This window comes from Rhamphochromis longiceps, linkage group LG12 (genome assembly GCF_057381845.1).
Source record: "Rhamphochromis longiceps isolate RC_006_pf linkage group LG12, R_longiceps_female_GT1.1, whole genome shotgun sequence".
Lineage (NCBI taxonomy): Eukaryota > Metazoa > Chordata > Actinopteri > Cichliformes > Cichlidae > Rhamphochromis > Rhamphochromis longiceps.
Genome location: NC_140568.1, coordinates 3,289,511 through 3,308,382, shown reverse-complemented (window position 1 = coordinate 3,308,382; position 18,872 = coordinate 3,289,511). Strand labels below are relative to the sequence as shown.

At 40.3% G+C, this 18,872-nt stretch overlaps 1 protein-coding gene across 4 annotated transcripts; it reads left to right on the top strand.

Annotated features, from left to right (window-relative positions):
- The first annotated feature begins 246 nt into the window (after nt 1-246).
- Nucleotides 247-18,677, top strand: chfr (checkpoint with forkhead and ring finger domains, E3 ubiquitin protein ligase). 4 transcript variants are annotated; one of them, XM_085424373.1, is made up of 18 exons: nt 247-363; nt 1,221-1,362; nt 2,075-2,174; nt 4,057-4,166; nt 4,267-4,326; nt 4,747-4,905; nt 9,764-9,847; nt 9,995-10,142; nt 10,847-11,001; nt 11,178-11,340; nt 11,473-11,675; nt 13,699-13,815; nt 14,132-14,215; nt 14,841-14,911; nt 15,074-15,161; nt 15,247-15,354; nt 15,487-15,559; nt 16,386-18,677. In XM_085424373.1, the coding sequence occupies exons 2-18, from the start codon at nt 1,260-1,262 to the stop codon at nt 16,426-16,428; spliced, it is 1,869 nt and encodes a 622-aa protein (XP_085280499.1). In that variant the 5' UTR covers nt 247-363; nt 1,221-1,259; the 3' UTR covers nt 16,429-18,677. The 4 variants fall into 4 exon arrangements, with proteins under 4 accessions (XP_085280499.1, XP_085280497.1, XP_085280498.1 ...); XM_085424371.1 differs by having other exon boundaries at nt 4,747-4,935; XM_085424372.1 differs by having other exon boundaries at nt 258-363; nt 1,167-1,362; nt 4,747-4,935.
- The last annotated feature ends 195 nt before the right edge of the window (nt 18,678-18,872 follow it).

Genomic DNA, 18,872 nt, shown 5'->3' with positions numbered 1-18,872 from the left:
AATCGCAGGGACTTGGTGGTCATTAAAATGTGTTCAGAATTTGCAAATTGATGATAATTCGCCTCCTAAATCGTGACACGCTGCTCTCACCTACATAAGCTGCCTTTATATAATAAAAGTAAAGTATCTGTATTGGAAATACTGGCCCTGTTTTTACTTGGTGTCGTATTGATACCAGAGGAGACGCGCAGTCTGTGGGAAGTTGAACCCAGTGAATCCACGACGTGCCCCTCCTCCATCAGCTGATGACGGTCAACCCAAAGCTGGGCAGGAAGTGCATCTTGTGCCTGAAGCTAGTTGGAACATGAACGGGAGAAGCTCGTTTTCACGCAGCTTCTGGGATAACAAACTAAGCTTTTGACGGTAGGGAAACCGTTTCCGACACGACATATAAACGACGTTACAGACATTGCTAGTACTCGCACCGAAGAACTACCGTTTTTGTCTTGGTCGCAAAATATGAACGGCTGCTAATGTTAGCAGTCGCGTTAGCTTATTATTGAAGTTGTGTGTGTATACGTGTGTGTTGGTAACTCGCCGCACCTCGTATTTAAGAAGTTGTCACCTTGATAGCTGACAGTTGAAATAACCTTTCCCCCCCTAACATGTAGCAGAGCATAGTCAGCTAGTAGTTTAGCTATGTAGCAGGCAAACTCACGTATGTCAAGCTAAGCCCAGTGTCGTTAGGGGGGGTCTTCCCCCCCATCATTTCGTACCAAACTTCATGAGAGATTCGTTCAGTTTAATGTAGCTTCGCTGATGTAATAATGTGCATTTCTGCACTAACGTGTTTAGTCTGTTTGTAAACTCATCCTACACGTAAACATGATGTTTAAAACTAGATATGTTTAACAGGACTTCATAAACACAGTTCGAAGAATTATTCGGCTTAAAAAGTAATGATAAAATATTTAAAAAAAAAAACCAAAAAAACAAGCTTAGTAAAATAAATGCTGGGTTGACGTATGGCTCTTGTGTGTTAATCTGAAAAAAATAATTTCTAATTATTATTAGTGTCTATAAGAACACCAGTGTTTTTAAATGTAAGCATTTGCTTCTTGTTAACTGTTAATAGTTGGTGTGAGTGACGAAGAAATTAAAGAGCTTTGTAATTTTATCATAGGCAGAAATTTAATTTCACTTTCTCTCTGCTACCATGTTTCTAGGAAATCCCCTGAAAAAACGCCAAAGTGAAACTTGTTTTCTCTTAACTTCTGTAGAAAAAGGGGGGGAAGAAACACAACAACGCATCCTGGGACATGGACAGTAGGAGAGGACGAGCGTGGGGGAAGCTTGTCAAAGTGGACTCCAGTGAAACTGTGATGCTGTTCAACAGTGAATGCACGGTTGGCAGAAAAAAAGGTGGTTAAGTTTGACTGTGTTTGGGAACTAGAAACGATTGGCATTAAATTCAATGCATTTTTTTTGTTTGTTTTGCTTTGTTTTTATCTCCTTTTGTTTTGAAACGCTTAATTTTCTGATGCCTATTAACAAATGACAGTCCTGTCAGTGTCTGGAGCTTTTGAAACCTCCCCCTTGAAAACACAAAGCTTTCTTTTAGTGAACCAAACTTAGACAGACCCTTGTGATGAGAACAAAAGACATCCATCGAGAACATGCGTGCAGAATATTAAGTAGATTTTTTTTTTTGTTTGGGTTTTTACTAAAGAAAAGGTTAGGTCTATAATTCCCCCTGTGTCTGCTTTTGTTGTCGAGTGCTTTTTGGGGGTCTGCCTTTTTGCAATGCAAAACTGCTAGGTTTAATTAGTTTGCTTATGTCTGGGCAGCGAATGATTTAAAAATGTCACAGCAGCACAATTTCAGGTATAACATGCGATGTTTTTAAAGGCTTAAATTTGGCTAAAGATTAAAAACTCAATATAGATAGTATTGGATTAATGAAGCATTGTTATAGAATGTTTGGTGGAGGGGGATTTAAAAATATGTTTGTGCTGTAATGGTTTACAGGTGCCTTTTATAACCTATAATGTTCTCTCGAGATGGGCTTTTAAAAGCAGAAAAACTAGGAATTTCTATATTTTCATGATAGCAATTTTCATTTTTTTGTTTCCAGGATGTTATCTTTCCTTTCCAGCGAATAAACTTGTCTCAGGGGAGCACTGCAAGATTGTGAAAGATGAAAGCTCAGGGCTGGTGTGGCTTGAAGACATGAGGTACTCCAGGCTGAACTTTTGTACCACTCATATCATTTGCTTGTTTTCCCAGTGGGCCAAACTGAATATCATTATAAAAAATAATAAGCTCTCTGCTGCACCGTTGAGTAGAAATAAAACTCTTAGAAGAAGTTGGTTGAAAAGACACTGGGAGTTATCAGAAACGTGTACCACCAGGTTGAGAATGTCCTACTGAGATAGAGGGAAAAGAAAAAGGAGACGCATACACTTTAAAGCTCCTTTTCAGTCATTCACTTTTTTCCATTAATCTGAGAGCATCGTAACTTGCTAGCCTATTATGGATTTTGCGATTTTAAACAATATATTAAGCCACCTTCCTGTTTTATAGGAATACAAGCAGCTGGCAGCCAGCTGAATCGAGTCCCCTCGAGATGTGCTCATTAACAAAGACTCATTCAGACTGATGGCAACATGTAGGCATTTATAAATTAGACCGCAGTTGTTTGCAAACTTTTGACAGTCTGTCTGAGAGTGACTGCAGTCAGTACAAGTCAGACTGTGACTGTTTGCAGAAAGGTTGCCTTTTATCAGGTGACCTGTGTAATCGCCTTGGAATCAAAAACTGTTGTTTATTAGGAGGCAGTTTTGTCAAGATAAGAGTGTTGATTTTTCAGTTGAGCTGATTTAATGTAAGTTTGTTTGGATAGTGGCACATGAGATGACTGCTTGTTCTATTCTCAGAGATTTTTCAATTCATTTAATAAAGTGTTGATATACGGAGGCCTGTATTGATACAATATGACCACAATATCACTCTGCTGGATCAGTTTTTTTCCCCCGCTGCAAAAAAATGCACATCTTCACTACCTAGTACAAAAATGGACAGTTCACACACTGAATATTTAAGTGGGACATGGTGAGCATTAGTTCGTATTTGTTCATAATGCCCCTTTGTAAAGCAGACGTATAAGCTAGGGCTGCTCTATTATGGCAAAAATGATAATCACGATTATTTTCACTGATATTGAGATCTCGATTATTTGACGATATTTAACAATAACAATGTATTGAATAATGACTTTAAAGATTGTCAAAAATATATATAAAATAGTGTGCAAATACTGATAACAGTGCAAATGTTTGCAATATAAGAAATCAATGAAAAATGTAAACATCTATGTTTAGTGAACTTTGCAGTGTTGCTCTGTGGTGCAGCTACGACACCGTAGCAAAGTTTACACACTATGTCTACTTGACCCACGTCTGACTCCGCCAACCCATAATGTTTCCACACCACTGAAGTTTTTTACCTCTCTTTTCAACCAACAGCAGTCACTCTCCTCTCCAAATAACTTCTGCTTAGCTTTCCGAGCTTCCCTCGGGTCCTCTTAATCAGCGGTCCCCAACCCCCGGGCCTCGGACCGGTACCGGTCCGTGAGTCGTTTGGTACCGGGCCGCGAGAGTTGAGGCTCAGGTGTGAAATGTATGGTTTTCAGGGTTTTCAGCGTTATTTTGTTATCGTTTTTATCGTTAACTCCGTTTTCCTGGGTCTTTTCACGTGTGTTATGAATAAATCTAATTTTTTTCGGTACCGGTACTAGTTTTATTTTGTTGTATTTATCCGCGACACCTTAAAGGCCGGTCCATGAAAATATTGTCGGGCATAAACCGGTCCGTGGCGCAAAAAAGGTTGGAGACCGCTGCTCTTAATTGTTGTGACACGTGTTCGAAACGCAGAGAGGTGCGCTCGATTTGTCACACGGAGCAGCGCGAGAGGAAAGCACGAGGGAGGGGCTAATAATCGGCTCAGTCATTTTTAATGATCGTTGAAAGCCCAGATCGTAATCGTGATTAAAATTCGATTAATTGAGCAGCCCTAGTATAAGCAGTATAGTTAAATATCATGTCTGTCTGTCCGTAGCACTAATGGCACAGTGATCAACATGTCCAAACTGGTCAAGAAACAAACTCACATGCTGCAGAATGGCGATGTCATCTACTTTGTGTACAGGAAAAGTGAACCTGAACAAAGTGAGTTTTGAATTTGTGAACTATAACAATGATATATTATTTTGTATGTGTGTATATGAAGACAAAAACGCGTACGCTGTGTGCTCTTGCCACCCTGTAGACATCGCCTATGTTTACCACTCCATCAAACTGGATCAAACCGCTTCACAACACAATTATGGTGAGTACCTGAGTAGTTCCCCACAGTTAATTTGTCAAAAGGAGCTAATTACACAAACCAGCCACAACACACAACATTAAAACCACCTGGCTAATGTTGTGAAGGTACCCCTTTGTGCTACCAAAACACACTCAGTTTCTGGGAGCCCTGCCTGTCCTTAAAGTGTCCTGTGGTGTCCAGAGCTGGTCGGTATCAGTGCTTGGTGGGTGGTACATGCCACTTAGTTACATGAATGCAATGGGCTACTGTTCACCAGCAGCATATTACACAAAAGCAACACGATCAAAACGAGTCACTTCATCTGTCTGTGATTTTAATGTTGTGGCTGAACTCTGTAGATCTTTACTTCTGTTTGTTTTGTTAGTCATCTCCCACTCTGTACTCAGACTTCAGCCCACAGCCGTCCTCCTCCTCTTCCAGGTTCAGAGATGGCCCTCTCTGTAGAGCCTGTAATGCTCTCAAAGGCTCCTCGGGATGCAACTCAGGAGGAACCTCAACCCTCTACCTCTGCTTCACACTTCTGTATTGAGACTGCTTACTCTTCTGGTGCCATGGCAACCACAGGCTCTCCTGTGACTGGTGGGTTCTCTACTCACGCACTTTTAAAAGGTTGGTGTGCAAAAGGACAGCGGGGAGTATTCATAAGATTAAAAATCACTCTTTAAAGTCTTACATTATGTACATTTACCGTTTGGAGCTTCTCTAAATTACTTTACGTCTTCAAATAGAAAAAGAGTTAACAGCCACGTCTTTTGAATGAAATGATAAATGGGCCGCTTCTTATATAGCATGTTTCTACTCTACTTGAACACTTGAGCTCTTTATACAACATGCTTCATTCACACAAGCACTCCTTTGTATGTCCAAGTGCTTTCTAGCTAACATTGTGATGATCCAGGAGCAGCCTTCCCAAGGATATGCTCTGGCATGCAGACTTTAGCAGCCAGCGGTCGAACCACCAACCTTCCGATTAATAGATGACCTGCTCCAGGGCCAAACACAAAAAGCATTTTTTTCTGAAATATTACAATACCTAAATACAGATTTGACACAGCACTGAACACTGATAGCACCTGCGCTTTCTCGCCCACTCTTCTGTCAGACAGCAAGCTGACACACTCACTGCAGTGGGACACGTTGCCTCGCCTACTCATTCACTCACTGCGCTGTCTTCTTATTTTAATTTTCTCATTTGCTCCGGTTACTTGTTTGGATTTGGTGTTAAAAACAAGTGCAGAGTCTCTCTGACCAGTTTTGGTGCATAAAGAAACTGATGGAACGCTGTTTCAAAATATTTCAGCTTTAAATCAAAGAACATTAAGATGAGAAACTCAAGTGTTGCAACTTCTGACAAAACAAAAAGCACCACATTCACATGTTTGTAGTTATCTTTTAATAAATAATAACCCCCCCCCCCATGACCTCAGAAATGGTTTATCAGTGATATATAAGTATTGAAGTTGAAATTCTATTCTTTTTGCTTTGTATTTACTCCAAGTGAGATCAGTAAAGCTGGAGGACAGTCTTTGTGTTGGTGTTTCAGGAAATGTATCTAATTGATCTCACAGGATGGGTCATCAATTACAACATTTCTACACTGTAAAATATTAAAAGGGCTAATGTGAGGAATTTAGAATAAGAAATCAGGCTGTTTACACATGACCAGTTAATTAGAAATTATAGGTGCACTTTATAAATTCCCCTAAACTGCAGTAAGTTACGAGATTTTCTCTCACTCAAACAGCTACAGTGAAAGCTTCTGCTACTGGAAGGAGGGACAGATAATTAAATGGAGATGAGCTGCTATACCTGCCTGAATCTGATATAATTTACCTTACCAACCAAACACAGGTGCAACAGATTCATAAAAAACGACGAATGCCATGTTCTCACATCATTTTCTAGTATTTTTATAACATCAGCCTTGTTCTTCTTTCCACTCGTCACAGTTTTCTACTTCTAACTGCTTTTTTTCATACTGAAGGCTCATACTGGTTTGTGGCTTTGAGCTGGAGATATTTTTACCTTTAGCCACTTTATTCTTGTTAGCGTGTTTTTAAATTTCCATGTTAATGAGGGAAGGTGATTTCAGCGTCTGATCAGGTTTGCTGTTAAGAATATTTTCATGCTTTACCAAACTTCATGTTTTCACATGTTAGCTTGTGGCTGCTGTGAGTGTGTGTTGAGCATCTGATATATGGGAGGGTGACCAGCCGGTTGGTCTGACTCAGAACACTGAAAATTGGTCAATCGGTGCATCTCTATTAGGAAAAATGGCAGCGTTTAATAAAAGTGTGTTTCAGATAAATCCCCGGTACACTCTGCATTTGAGGTATACAAAGCCCCTTGTGCCTGCTGCATGGACTAACTACAGGATCTTTAGATTGCTTTGGTGGGAATAGTGTTCTGTGGTCATGGCTCTCAGAAGTTTGTTGCAGGGAACTCCTTAGAAAGACAACAATACTATTTTCTCCAGATGAGACAAGTAAAATATGTGTTAATTGCTGAGCAGTAGAGATGCTATTTGGTGGCTTTCTGTACTTCTGAGCAGAGCAATGTGAGCAGTTTTCTCCTGCTTTTGTTCCACATGTAGCTTCAGCTCTTTGATGGAGAGAGTCCAATAAACGTGGACTAAAACTGGCATTCCCATTTTCCCAATTTCTCTAATTCCTCTGGAAGTAGGGCTGCCACAAACGATTATTTTGATAGTCGACTAGTCACCGATTATTTATGCGATTAGTCGACTAATCAGATCATCATCCACTGGACGTAAAACTACAGCTTATTGCACCAGCAGCATCTGCTCTTATATAACTATCATTAGCTTACAGCTTTAAGCTTTTAAGGTGCTAACTAAAAATAAAGACAAGATGATAGTTTATTCAATTTTAATGAAATTTGCAGATTGTTTCGGTAAAGTTTAATAAACTCCTTGCTATCTAAAATATAACAGGACACCGGAGTATATTCTCCAGCATCTCACACTTCTGATAATCAGCTGTCTGCTTGACGTTCATTCAGCTGTGTAAAAACTATAACTTTAATCTCAGCCAAACCGATTTACTCAGGAACAAATAAAATACAAAAAAAAAAAAAAAAAGCCAAACAACAACATTTTTAATTTATCTAAGTGACTCATATATATTTAACCTGAGTCGCGAAAGAGGCGGTGGGTTTGAAAACAATTTGCCGGGAGTCCGGTGTTCTCACGGCGCTAGTGACCTAGCCCGCGGCTAGCTATCGAGCTAGTGGGTAACAGACGTCTCCGAAAACGTCGGAGCGCTTTTGAAAATATGTGGTGTCCTGAAACTGAGCCGATATTTGAGGTTTACACAGCTACATTCTCGCCTGAAAATATGTTAAACGTTTATTTTGTGACCCAGAAAGAATAATAAGAGTAATATTAAAACTAACTAGCTACCGCCATTGTTGGAAACTAAGCTGGGCCGCGCTATGAATTCTGGGACACAGCTGCTTCTTCTTCTTCGGGGTTTAACGGCAGCTGGCATCCTTGTACATGCTGTGCTGCCATCTTCTGTTTCAGTCCGTTATTACACTCTTAAATCCTGCTATTATTCCTGCGTCTTTTGCGATCTTACAAAGCTTCAAACGACACGTCGACTATTAAATCAGTCGTCGACGATTTTGATAGTCGACGTAATCGTGACTAGTCGACAAATCGTGGCAGCCCTATCTGGAAGGCAGCCACCAAATAGGTTATATTAATATAGTCCCTGTGTAGTTTGTTTTAGCTGTCTAAAGTCTGGTTGTTATTGCTTTAAAAAATTATAATATTGCAGGTGTTTAGTAAAATATAGTTGTAGAAATGAATATTGAGAATAATAATAATGTAATTGTTCTGACATAAATTGATACCACCAGCTCATGTGTTTTGACAGTGTGACGGATGATTAACTGCTGTAGAGGAGCAGACAGTGAGCTGTGAGGACTCTGTGCTGCTTTTTGAAACTCTGATTACAGTTAGTGAGGGAAGAAGATGATTTACAGCTGATCAATACTGAACTTTACGCTAATTCAGCTTTATTGTTTGGCACGTGTCCAGCTGGTCATTATTGATTATATCTGGCCCGGTGTTTAACTGCCATTTCTGTCTGCTTTCATCTGCTTTGTGTATTGATTTGTTTCTCAATCTTGAAATCTTAGGTTCAGAGTACTCTGCTGGTACGGTGCCATTTTCTTTACAGTCACTCTCTGCAGTAAATAAACAAAGATGATTATGGTAAAAGAAGCTATCCTCAGCAGAGTTATGATACATGGTCAATAGAAGTCATTTCATCCATGTTTTGCCAGAACACAAAAGGCCAATGAGAATAATACCATGCTGAACCAATCACGTGGCTGGAATAGTTGGTCATATCAGGTTAGGCTAACAGATCAGCTCCATGGAAACACTTGTGTTACCTGCATACATCTTGTACACCCTCAGCTGTTTAACACCTGCTCATTATTCGGGACACACAACCATGTTAGCTGGTCACAGATTACCAAGTGACACTGTCTGCTCAATAGAACCTCACAATATGACTTTATTTTATTTTTTTAATTCAAACTAAGTAAATGTTCCTTATCTTACACCAGCTTAGACAGCTGGGCTGCTGGTACCTTGTGTTCACACTCAAAATAACTTACCTGATTTAAAATGAATAAACGTGATTTTAAAAAGAGAACAGTCTGAAAGTTTCACAAAAAGCCAGGTTGGTATCATTTGTTTCCAACAGGTTGGTAAGTAAGTGCTGTTTATTTTTTCAGCATGACACGTTTGTTGTAGGTTAGAGCACTTGGAGTTGATATGTGTTTTAACATAGAGCTGCAGTGCCGACCAGCGTGTCTGAAGTTTGATGGGATTAAAGACTCCTACAAACACATAAAGTCGCGCTCACCACCACTAAATGCACTTAACTGCAAATGTGATCTCGGCAACATTACAGAACAATGCTTACGTCAAAAATAAATGGATTTAGTAAACTGGACACTGGTGTCATACTTTGCTACCACATCAGGTTTCTGGTCAAGTAGCACAGCTGATCCATATACGAGCCTCACTGGCCACCTCGTTTATATAATACGGCTCTTGTGTTTCTCAGAATTTGTATTTGTTTATTTATGTATTATTTATTTGCTTGAACCACAGTTGACTGAATGTCTGGTAGTTTGCTTTTGTTTATCCTTGAAAGTTTGTGGGATTATTTAAAATACAGCTGTAAAACGGTCTACAGTATAATTTTCATGTTCCACTTGCACTAAAAAAATAAAGAGAGAGAGATGGATGGATAGTCATGTATTGGTTGATCCAATAAATTTAGACCAGACTAAACTTAATTGGAAAATGTTGTAATCTGTGATCTATTAAAAACAAGTAGTTTAGAGCATTGAAGTCATTATTTGACCCACAACTGTTGTTCTTTTGTCTCATTAGGCCAAGCTAACGATCCAACCACTACACAGGAGGAAGAAACAGAAAACCTGGAGCCAACAAGCAAGAGGAGGAAAACCGATGATGGTTAATGAATATGTTACTTTGAGATTAAACTAGATTCCCTTAACTTCTCTGATTTTGTCAGAGCCATCATGTTCCAAGCCACATTTCATTTTAATCTCACGCTTTGTGTGTGTTCTGATTTATAATGTGCACCTACTGTGTTTACAGATAAATCTTATGAATTAGGTGTGCCATGCAGCTCAAGGCCAGAAGTGGTTAGTTCCTCAAAACCACCAGTAGAAGGGACTAAGACGGATAAGATGGAGGAAAGCTTGACATGTGTTATCTGCCAGGACCTGCTACATGACTGTGTCAGGTGACCTGATTTATTTCTTTTTCCTTTCATGTTTAAGTTACAATAAAAATAAAAAAAAGGTGTCTGCTTCTGCCCAACAGTATATGTGGCAAAAATAGTGTTTGTGCAATTCTAACAAGCTTGAAACAAAGCACACAGGGTGTTGACCTGTCGCTCGCTTTAGCCTCTTTTCTACTGGTACTTAACTAGACTACTCAATTTCAGTCGCTCTCCATTACAATTGAACAGTATCTCAGTGTGCATGAGATCGCTATAATTTCTGCCTTTAGGTAGAAACCAAGAACAATAACAGGTGGTCACATTTCCCTAAATGAAGCCATTGGATGGAGCTGTAAAACCCGCACGGTGCAAATTACCCTGTCTAGGTGTAGTGCAGCTATGGTAGTCGTTTGCAGCGATATGAAAGTAGTTGCATGTAGATAGCAGGTAGCTATACTTTCTATTGGCGGTAGAAATAGTCCTTTATGTGCCTGGTCCAAGGTGTTTAGAGTGATGTGAGTGAGCAGTATGGTGGGAACCAAGTAGAAAGTCTCACCAGGGTGCTTCCTCATTTACCTCACCTCCAGCAATGCTCATGGAGCAATGACTAGGATCATTATTAAATGGTAGAACCTGGTTAATCTCTTTGCAGCTTCCAGCTGTTGGGAATGTCTGATCCTATGCCAATAAAGGTGTGGGTTTGGTTTTTTCTTTTTTTCCTGTAGTTTGCAGCCTTGCATGCATGTCTTCTGTGCTGCCTGCTATTCTGGCTGGATGGAACGCTCTTCCCTTTGCCCCACCTGCCGCTGCCCTGTGGAGAGGATTCATAAAAACCACATTCTCAACAACCTGGTAGAGGCCTACCTCATCCAGCATCCAGGTGTGCACAGTGGACCCCCCTTTTTTTAAAGTCTTATTTTGCTCTTTGCCCTCAGCCACTGTAAACCTGCACAGATTTTTGTCTTTTTGTGTACCATTGATGAAACACGAGAGATCGGCGCACTTAACTTTACTTGATTTCCTTAATGAGCTCATTCTAAACAAACTGTCCCACAGAAAAGTGTCGCAGCGAGGACGACCTGAAAAGCATGGACAGCCGTAACAAGATAACTCAGGACATGTTGCAGCCAAAAGTTGAGCGCTCTTTCTCTGATGAAGAGGGCAGTTCAGATTACCTCTTTGAGCTCTCTGATAATGACAGTGACTCCTCAGATATCAGGTAATAAATCAGTAATAAACCTGACATGTAGTTTTGTTTCTTCTGTTGTTTCAAATCATATTTTTCTGTAAAATCATTTTAGATAGGTGTTGTAGCGAACAAAATCTTATTGTGATGGCTCCTTGTCTCCAGTCAGCCTCTGGTGATGTGCAGACAGTGTCCTGGCTACAGGAGTGATGTGAACCAGCTCCTCTTTGCTTCGAGCTCAAGCTACTGGTTCCCCGGTCTGCCAAGTCTACAGCCTATGCCTCCACCTCCCAACCCAGTTAGCGAGGAGGCGGCTGCAAAGGCCTCAGCAGAGATGCCCTCAACATCCTCGGATAATAATAATGAGTGTAAGTTAGAGGAAAAATCAAAGATTTTAGGAAATGTAATAAAATAACTGCTATTGCTCAGCTATAGATGCCGTCGTGTCACCACTGTCTGTTTTTCTGTAAATAGTGGCATAAATAGTATGGGTGCAACGATATTCGTATCGATATTGAACCGTTCGATACAGTGCTTTCGGTTCGGTACGCATATGTATCGAACAATACATTTGTAATTTATTTTATCAACTTTCCTTCTGACGATGCTGTCTGTGTTGAGCGCTCAGTGACTCTGCGTTCGACTACTCCGCCTAGGCTGCACTGTCAAGCGCAGATCCACTGAGCGCTCAACACAGACAGCATCGTCAGAAGGAAGAGCGCAGGGCAAGCTAGCAAGACAGAAGTTAAGCTCTCCTTGCAACATGGACCTCCCCCATCCTCATTCAGATCTGGCATTTGGAATTATTTTGGTTTTCATGTGACGTATGACCCTGAAGGTAAGCGTGTCATGGACTAAAGTAAAACAGTATGTTGGATGTGCCATGCAATGCTCAATTACATGGGTGGGAACTAGTGTGTTAGCGCAGTTAGCTCGTTAACGTGTTGGCCGTCTAGCCCCATGCATGGGGCGATCGGCGGTAGCTCGTTAACGGAGATTTGCCGTGTTGTGGCGTTAAGGTCATTTCAACGAGATTAACCTGAAAGCACTAGTGGGAACACAACGAATATGACTGCACATTTACGCCGACATCATCCTAGTGCAAAGACAAGTGGAAGCAGAAAAAAAACAAGCAAGCATGCTACTAACTTTAGCCGAATCATTTAGACAGCTGTTTAATATGCTGCTGAGAATATAGCCCAGAAGAAGCGGATAGTATAGCTTTTATTTTGGAAAGAGACATTTCTCTGTAATAAACTCTCTTTTCCAAAGATGAGTGATTCCTCAATCAGATACAGGGCTTGCAATATCGCTAGCCTGACGTCCTGGAGCTAGCGATTTTTTTCAGTCGGGCTACCAAAATCTATCTCTGCCCTGCCCGTCGGGCTATTGTAGGAAAAATATATGTCAATGCTTTTGCATTCTTTCAGAAATGTAGCTGGGTAATTATGTCATTGGCATCGGTGAGCCACTGTCAATATGTGACATATTGAAGTCGCATTTGAATTTGCGCTTGTTTTTTGCTTTCACTTTGCAATCTCGCGAACTGTGTATAGAGAGCGACAGCACTGATCTGTGAGTGATGATAATTTGTGCACCAATTCCTCTGACATCGTCTTATTAATCGTTAGCTTACTATGCAAACATGACAAGTGAAATCTCCTGCAGCAAGCTTAAACATGTGAGAGGTTGATCGCGCAGAGAATCGCTGAGCTTATGTGAGTGAGTGTGTAAAAGCAGCAGGATATATATTTGACTACGATGACCTGGATGACTGAGAACCTTCACAGACAGATATATATTTTAGTTCTGCTGAGCCAAATAAGACAGGTCAGGGTGAAGAAGTGACAGCCAAAGAAAAGCTTACCACAAAACGGAGAAGTTATGACAAATCAGACTATAAGGCAAAAAGAAAGTGCAGCTTTATGGTTTCATGGACAAAAGAATTTCTGTGGCTGCAATATGACGAGCTAAATAACCAGGGCTGCACATAAGTGGTCCGCAGGTGCGCATTCGCTGTCAAAATAAAAAACACGCACAAGGGTTAGGGTTAAATTTAAAAACTGTACTTTTGAGTTAAAATATATATTTATAATTTTAATAAATGACAAATTAAAAAGGCATGAACATTTTTTTGTATCGAAAAAATATCGAACCGTGACACCAAAGTATCGAACCGAACCGAACCGTGAATTTTGTGTATCGTTGCACCCCTAATAAATAGGCGTCTTTGTGGTTGGCACTCTAACACCAAACGCGTTAAACAAGAATGATTGTGTGGTCAGACAGTGCATGTTAAAGCCCCCTTTAGCACAACAGCAACATTTCTCCTGATTTGCTAACACATCTTTGCATCTTGGCTCTTGTCCAACACTTCTTTCCTGCCTGCAGCTCCTCAGGAGTACCGCTGCCCCCCTCAGGGCTGCCATCTCATATGCACCTGCTGCCTCCAGCCAATGCCAGACAGACGGGCCGAGCTCGGCAACCAGCAGGTTATTGCTCAACAATGTGAGTGGCATCAACACCTGTTAGTCCGTCTGCTGAAATGTAACGTCTGCGTTGACTGAATATGATTGACTACAATTTGACTGTCACTCAGAAATTTGCATGCAACTATAGTGAAATGCAAAGAGATCATGTCAGATAATACAAGACTGTAAGCCGGTGCACAGTGGACTGTGTAAGGCTGCTCTGTTTATGTAGCCTTGTGGTATGTATTCTATATAGAATCGACTGATGGATAAATTCCAAATTTGTGAGTCATATTATATCTATAAATAGATTTTTTTGCACCTTAGATGGATGATTTGTGGTGTTTTGGCAGGTGTGCTGTGCCAACGACCTTTCTGTCATATGTACTGGGGTTGCCAGAGGATCGGTTGTCAGGGCTGTCTGGCTCGATTCTGTGGTATGTATCTGTTTGAGCGAAATAGCTCCAGGATATCCTGTGTTCACTGTAAACCTTCACCCTTGTGGGATTTGTTTTGGCCTCTAATTGAAAGGACTGAATCCTGAATAGTGCCCAAATCCAATATTTGTATTTTTCTTTTTTCCTATTATATGAACTATGTTTACAAAAATCCTAAACACTAGACGTAGCATTATTTTATGGTGAATACAGTGTATGATCTAACACTCTGAAAATGTATTATTATTAGAGGCATTAAACTATAACTGGTATGTTTTTCAATAATAAGAGTTCATTAAGTACAGTACTGTAGCAGCTAAACAGTTGAGATAAAGCACTACTCCTAAAGAGCTTTACACAATACTGTAAAAACACAGTATTTGCAGCAGATGAACAGTATCTGAAATTCATTACCTTAAGAAAAACAGCACTCATTCCCATTCAAAGCCTTTTTGTTGTCAACTGTTGTCTTTTTAACACATTTAAAAAAACTCTCCAAAAACTGTTTGTTGTTTTTACTCTGAAATTTAAATTAAAATTTGAAATGGTCTGAGAACTGTGAATCAGCTAATTCATTAGTGTTATTATTATGTTGACAATTAAAATCCACTTTGCATTTTTTCAGACCTCAACCTGACTGACAAATGCCTGGATGGTGCGCTGAACAACAATAACTACGAATCAGAGGTCCTCCGGGTAAGATGGACTTGTATCCATTGTTTTATGAGTCAGTATTTTCGTTGACCACTTATTTCCAGTGCAATAGTTAATGCAGTGGTGTAAAGCACCAAATAAATGCAGTCATCTTACAACCTGTGACCTGTATGTCAGCATGTACTCTTTCCATCCTTCCACCAGAACTACTTATCCTCCAGGGGGCAGTCTTGGGAAGATCTGCTGAAGGACTCTTTGCAGGGTTTACAGCAAGGAAACTACCTTCTGACAGGTGAGTCCACTGAAAGTGAGTGCTGCAGATGCACTGTACACAGTGCTGTTTAGAATCAGAGCAATAACACTCGATCTTCTCTCAGATTGTCGTATCTCTGCAAACGCCATCCTGTGTTTCTGCTGTGGCCTGCGAGCCTTCAAGGAGCTGGCCTACAAATACAGACAGAACATCCCTTCATCTGAATTGCCAGGTCAGAAAATCCTACTAAATAATTTGTGACAAAAGTTCAAGTGCTCCTTCTTTTTTTTTTTTTTTTTTAACTTTTTTTTTAAATATATCTAAACCTTTGCTGTACTAACCTCATTAAATATTCTGTCTTCAGCTACTGTAACGTCTCGTCCAGACTGTTACTGGGGACGTAACTGCCGCACGCAGGTGAAGGCGCATCATGCAGCGTAAGTCAGTGAAACTGAAGTTGCTGACACTATGTAATGTAATGCCATTTAGATTTTTTCTTGCTGTCAGTAGATCTAATTAAAAAAAGCTGCTGACCAGCAAGAAGTGCAAGCCCGTCATTGTTGTCATCATTATAATGCCAAGGAGCCCAACTGCACACAGCAACCCAAAGCAAATGCACTGTAACACTAATATGTGCCCCGCTTTTCTATTTGATATGATATGCATGCATAATGATAATTGTATATTGGACGTCAAATGCAACGTTATGCAAATTGAGTTTGTTTGCCGTTTCAGATCAGCTTCTATGCATTTATACACTTATTTTGAATAGTTACAGCTTGGTTAGGTACTAATACTCTAATGCCAAGTACTTATTTATTTTAGTAATAAATATATGGAAGCACAATGCATTCACTTGACAAAATAGTGTCCCATTTGCCTAAAATAACAAGATAATTATCCCAGAAACTCAGATTAATGACCCCAGCTCTAGTGCAGTTGGAAACGCTGGGAGATGGTGGCATCTTTGAGTGATCCTGATGGTGTTGTTACAGGCTGTCTAGCAGACGTAGCAGTGTTTCTCAATATGGCGTTAAGATGTATAACGGTGCGTTACACTCGATTAAAACATTAGAGCTCCAAGACACCGTGGTGTTTTTCACTCCTCTTGCCACTAGGTGGAGTCCTTGTATAAACTGCCAGATAATTCTTCATGTTTTAAAGATCTGTGCCAGCTTGTTTTAGTTCCTCTCACCTCATTTGACATTTGCCTTTACAAGCAAATCTTACACCACTTTTCCCCCCTCTTTATTTTAATTTCAGGAAATTCAACCACATCTGTGAGCAGACGCGTTTCAAGAGCTGAAGCAGCAGCGTGGCTCGTCTTCCCTCAGCCGTGTCAAATTGACATAACTGAACATCTCGTACATTCGAGGAGGCACAATCACTTTTTGCATCCATTGTTGCTAACCGCTTTATGCAATAATCCCAGTCAGATATTACAATCAAGTCTCTATGTACAGCAGTGGCAAGGGTGTCTCTTCAGTAACACTATGCACATTCATATAGAATTAATTGCAGAGTTCAGAAATGTGTGACGCTGCTTCTCGGAGTGAAGACCTTAATAGATAATTTACACAATGCTGCCATTTAAATTCTCATCTGTTTTTCTTACATTATCTGCCATAAGCGGGTAATCAGCTATTATTTGCCTGAGCAGTTCATTTATTTGTAAGGTGAAGTAATTAGGTTCTCCCTAATAAATCTGTCCTCCAGCATGTGCAACAAAAAAATAATGCGAATAAGGCAATCTGTATGGATTAGAGCCATACATGCTTACAAGCGCTTTCTATGTACCCCCTTAGCCTGGGTAAGTTGAGGCTTAATAGCCCTTATGTGTATTGATGTTCATTAGCTCTCTTACTCGGTGTAGAATCCAGAGCTTCCTGCAACATGATGCTGATGAAAATATGTTGATGTCATTAGGGGGAAACAATGATGAGTAGTGTTAAGTAACAGAAATTGTATCATGTTTATTGGGCCAAGAGAACCAAAACTGCTGAATTTAAACAATATTATTAAATGTAAATGCACAACCTCCAAGGGTCTTTTTCACAAGGGCATTAGTCTGTTTCCAGGCAAAGGTGAAAAGCCATGTATAAGCAGCTTTCACATAATGGTGTAGATTTGTAATCCCATGTGATATCTGTGTAGGACTTTGTCTGTGGGTAGGGGATCATTGAGTTGTAACACTGCCAGAGGGCCTGGAGGCCTCTGTTGTGTGCTTTTGCTCTGGATAATCATCTCCAAAGTGATTAAAGTATAGTAGGAGGAGCGCCTGGCGAGAGATGCGTGGGAAGGGCTAATCTGTGATGAAATGCACGGTTGCGTAGAACAGAGGGAAAAATAGATTGCACTCCAAGCAGCTAGTAATAGTTAAATCTTTAGTAGCATGGAGGTTTGACATACTGCTCCTGCAGCATGTAGTTACTGAACAGTTGTGCCAATACAAACACAACAGTGCATTCTGTTGTAAAGTTGTCATTTGCAGTGATTGCAGCTACGTGTTATTAAGGCTTACCTTAGTTGACTTTGTTGGATTTTGTCCAGTTTTTCTCTGGTTCTTTCCTCAGGTACAGAAAGCTGCTGGTTTTTGTTTCATTTGCAGTATAACCATGTTTGGTGGTTCAAAATTCTGTTAAGTCCTATTGAATCCAGTGACCATTTGTTCATCATCACCCAAGTGTCAGAAACGCATGCAAACATGCACAGAGAACTTTTGATGTCTACTGTAAAGGTTGACAAATCAGCCTCTTATGGCCTTATTTAGTGTGGCCAGATTTAAGCGTGCACACTCATAGGGGCCTTATATTTAAATACAAGGATGAAGGAGTAGTCTGTTAGTTGACTTTTACCTAGAGTCACTGTAGAAAGTGCTGGAGGATGATGTAGAAGCTGTTAAAGCAGGTGTTAGCTGTCATCCAGTACATTTTGTGTGAGTTCACTGGTGGTATTGTTTTTCTACATTTATGTAGTATTTTAGTTGACTTGAAGAGAAAACAAAAACGTACTGAGTCTAAAAAAAATCTTAGTGTTTATTTTTTACTGCTGAGAATCTTTGCACATATTGTCGGCTCATTTTTATTTTGCTGGATTATATCGAGCATCATGGGAAAACTGTCTGTATCCAGTGTATGGGATATAAGTAAGGCTCAAACTCTGATGAGTAATCATGAAAACTTCCATTCCAGACTGAGATGTGAAGGAGAAATGCAGTAGCCAAGAAAAAAATCTCCTTGATAATTTGAACCAGTTGCTCGAGTGTGGTTTATTAAGATTAACATTTTCTGCGGTTAATGTGGATGAAACGTGTCGTTTGGGAATCATCAGGTTTTCATTAGCGTACTGATAGAAAAATTGAATTGTGAATGGGGCGTTTCCCTGGCCTCTGCCTGAGCTCCTGATTTGAATTTGTTACGTTAGTGGTTTAGGTGTTTCTTGTCCTTTCTTTTACCCCCTCGGTTATGGTGCGTCTACGTTAGCATTCCTCAGCAGCTCAGGCCCTCAGCACAAGCCCGGTCGATCCCCTGATAGAGTGGCTGAGTTTTAATTATTCCCTACAGGAGATCTGGGGACCCTAAGCCAACAACAGTCCCAAGCCGCTCCAATCAGGAATTAGTATTAGAGGACTTTGGAGAAGTGCTTTGCATTCTCCCTTGAATGGTGTGTGTTTGGGGGGAATGATTGTTATGTTGTATACTAAGGCAAATATTTACTCACTTTGTGTGCAAAAGTCTGGACCAAGCTGCT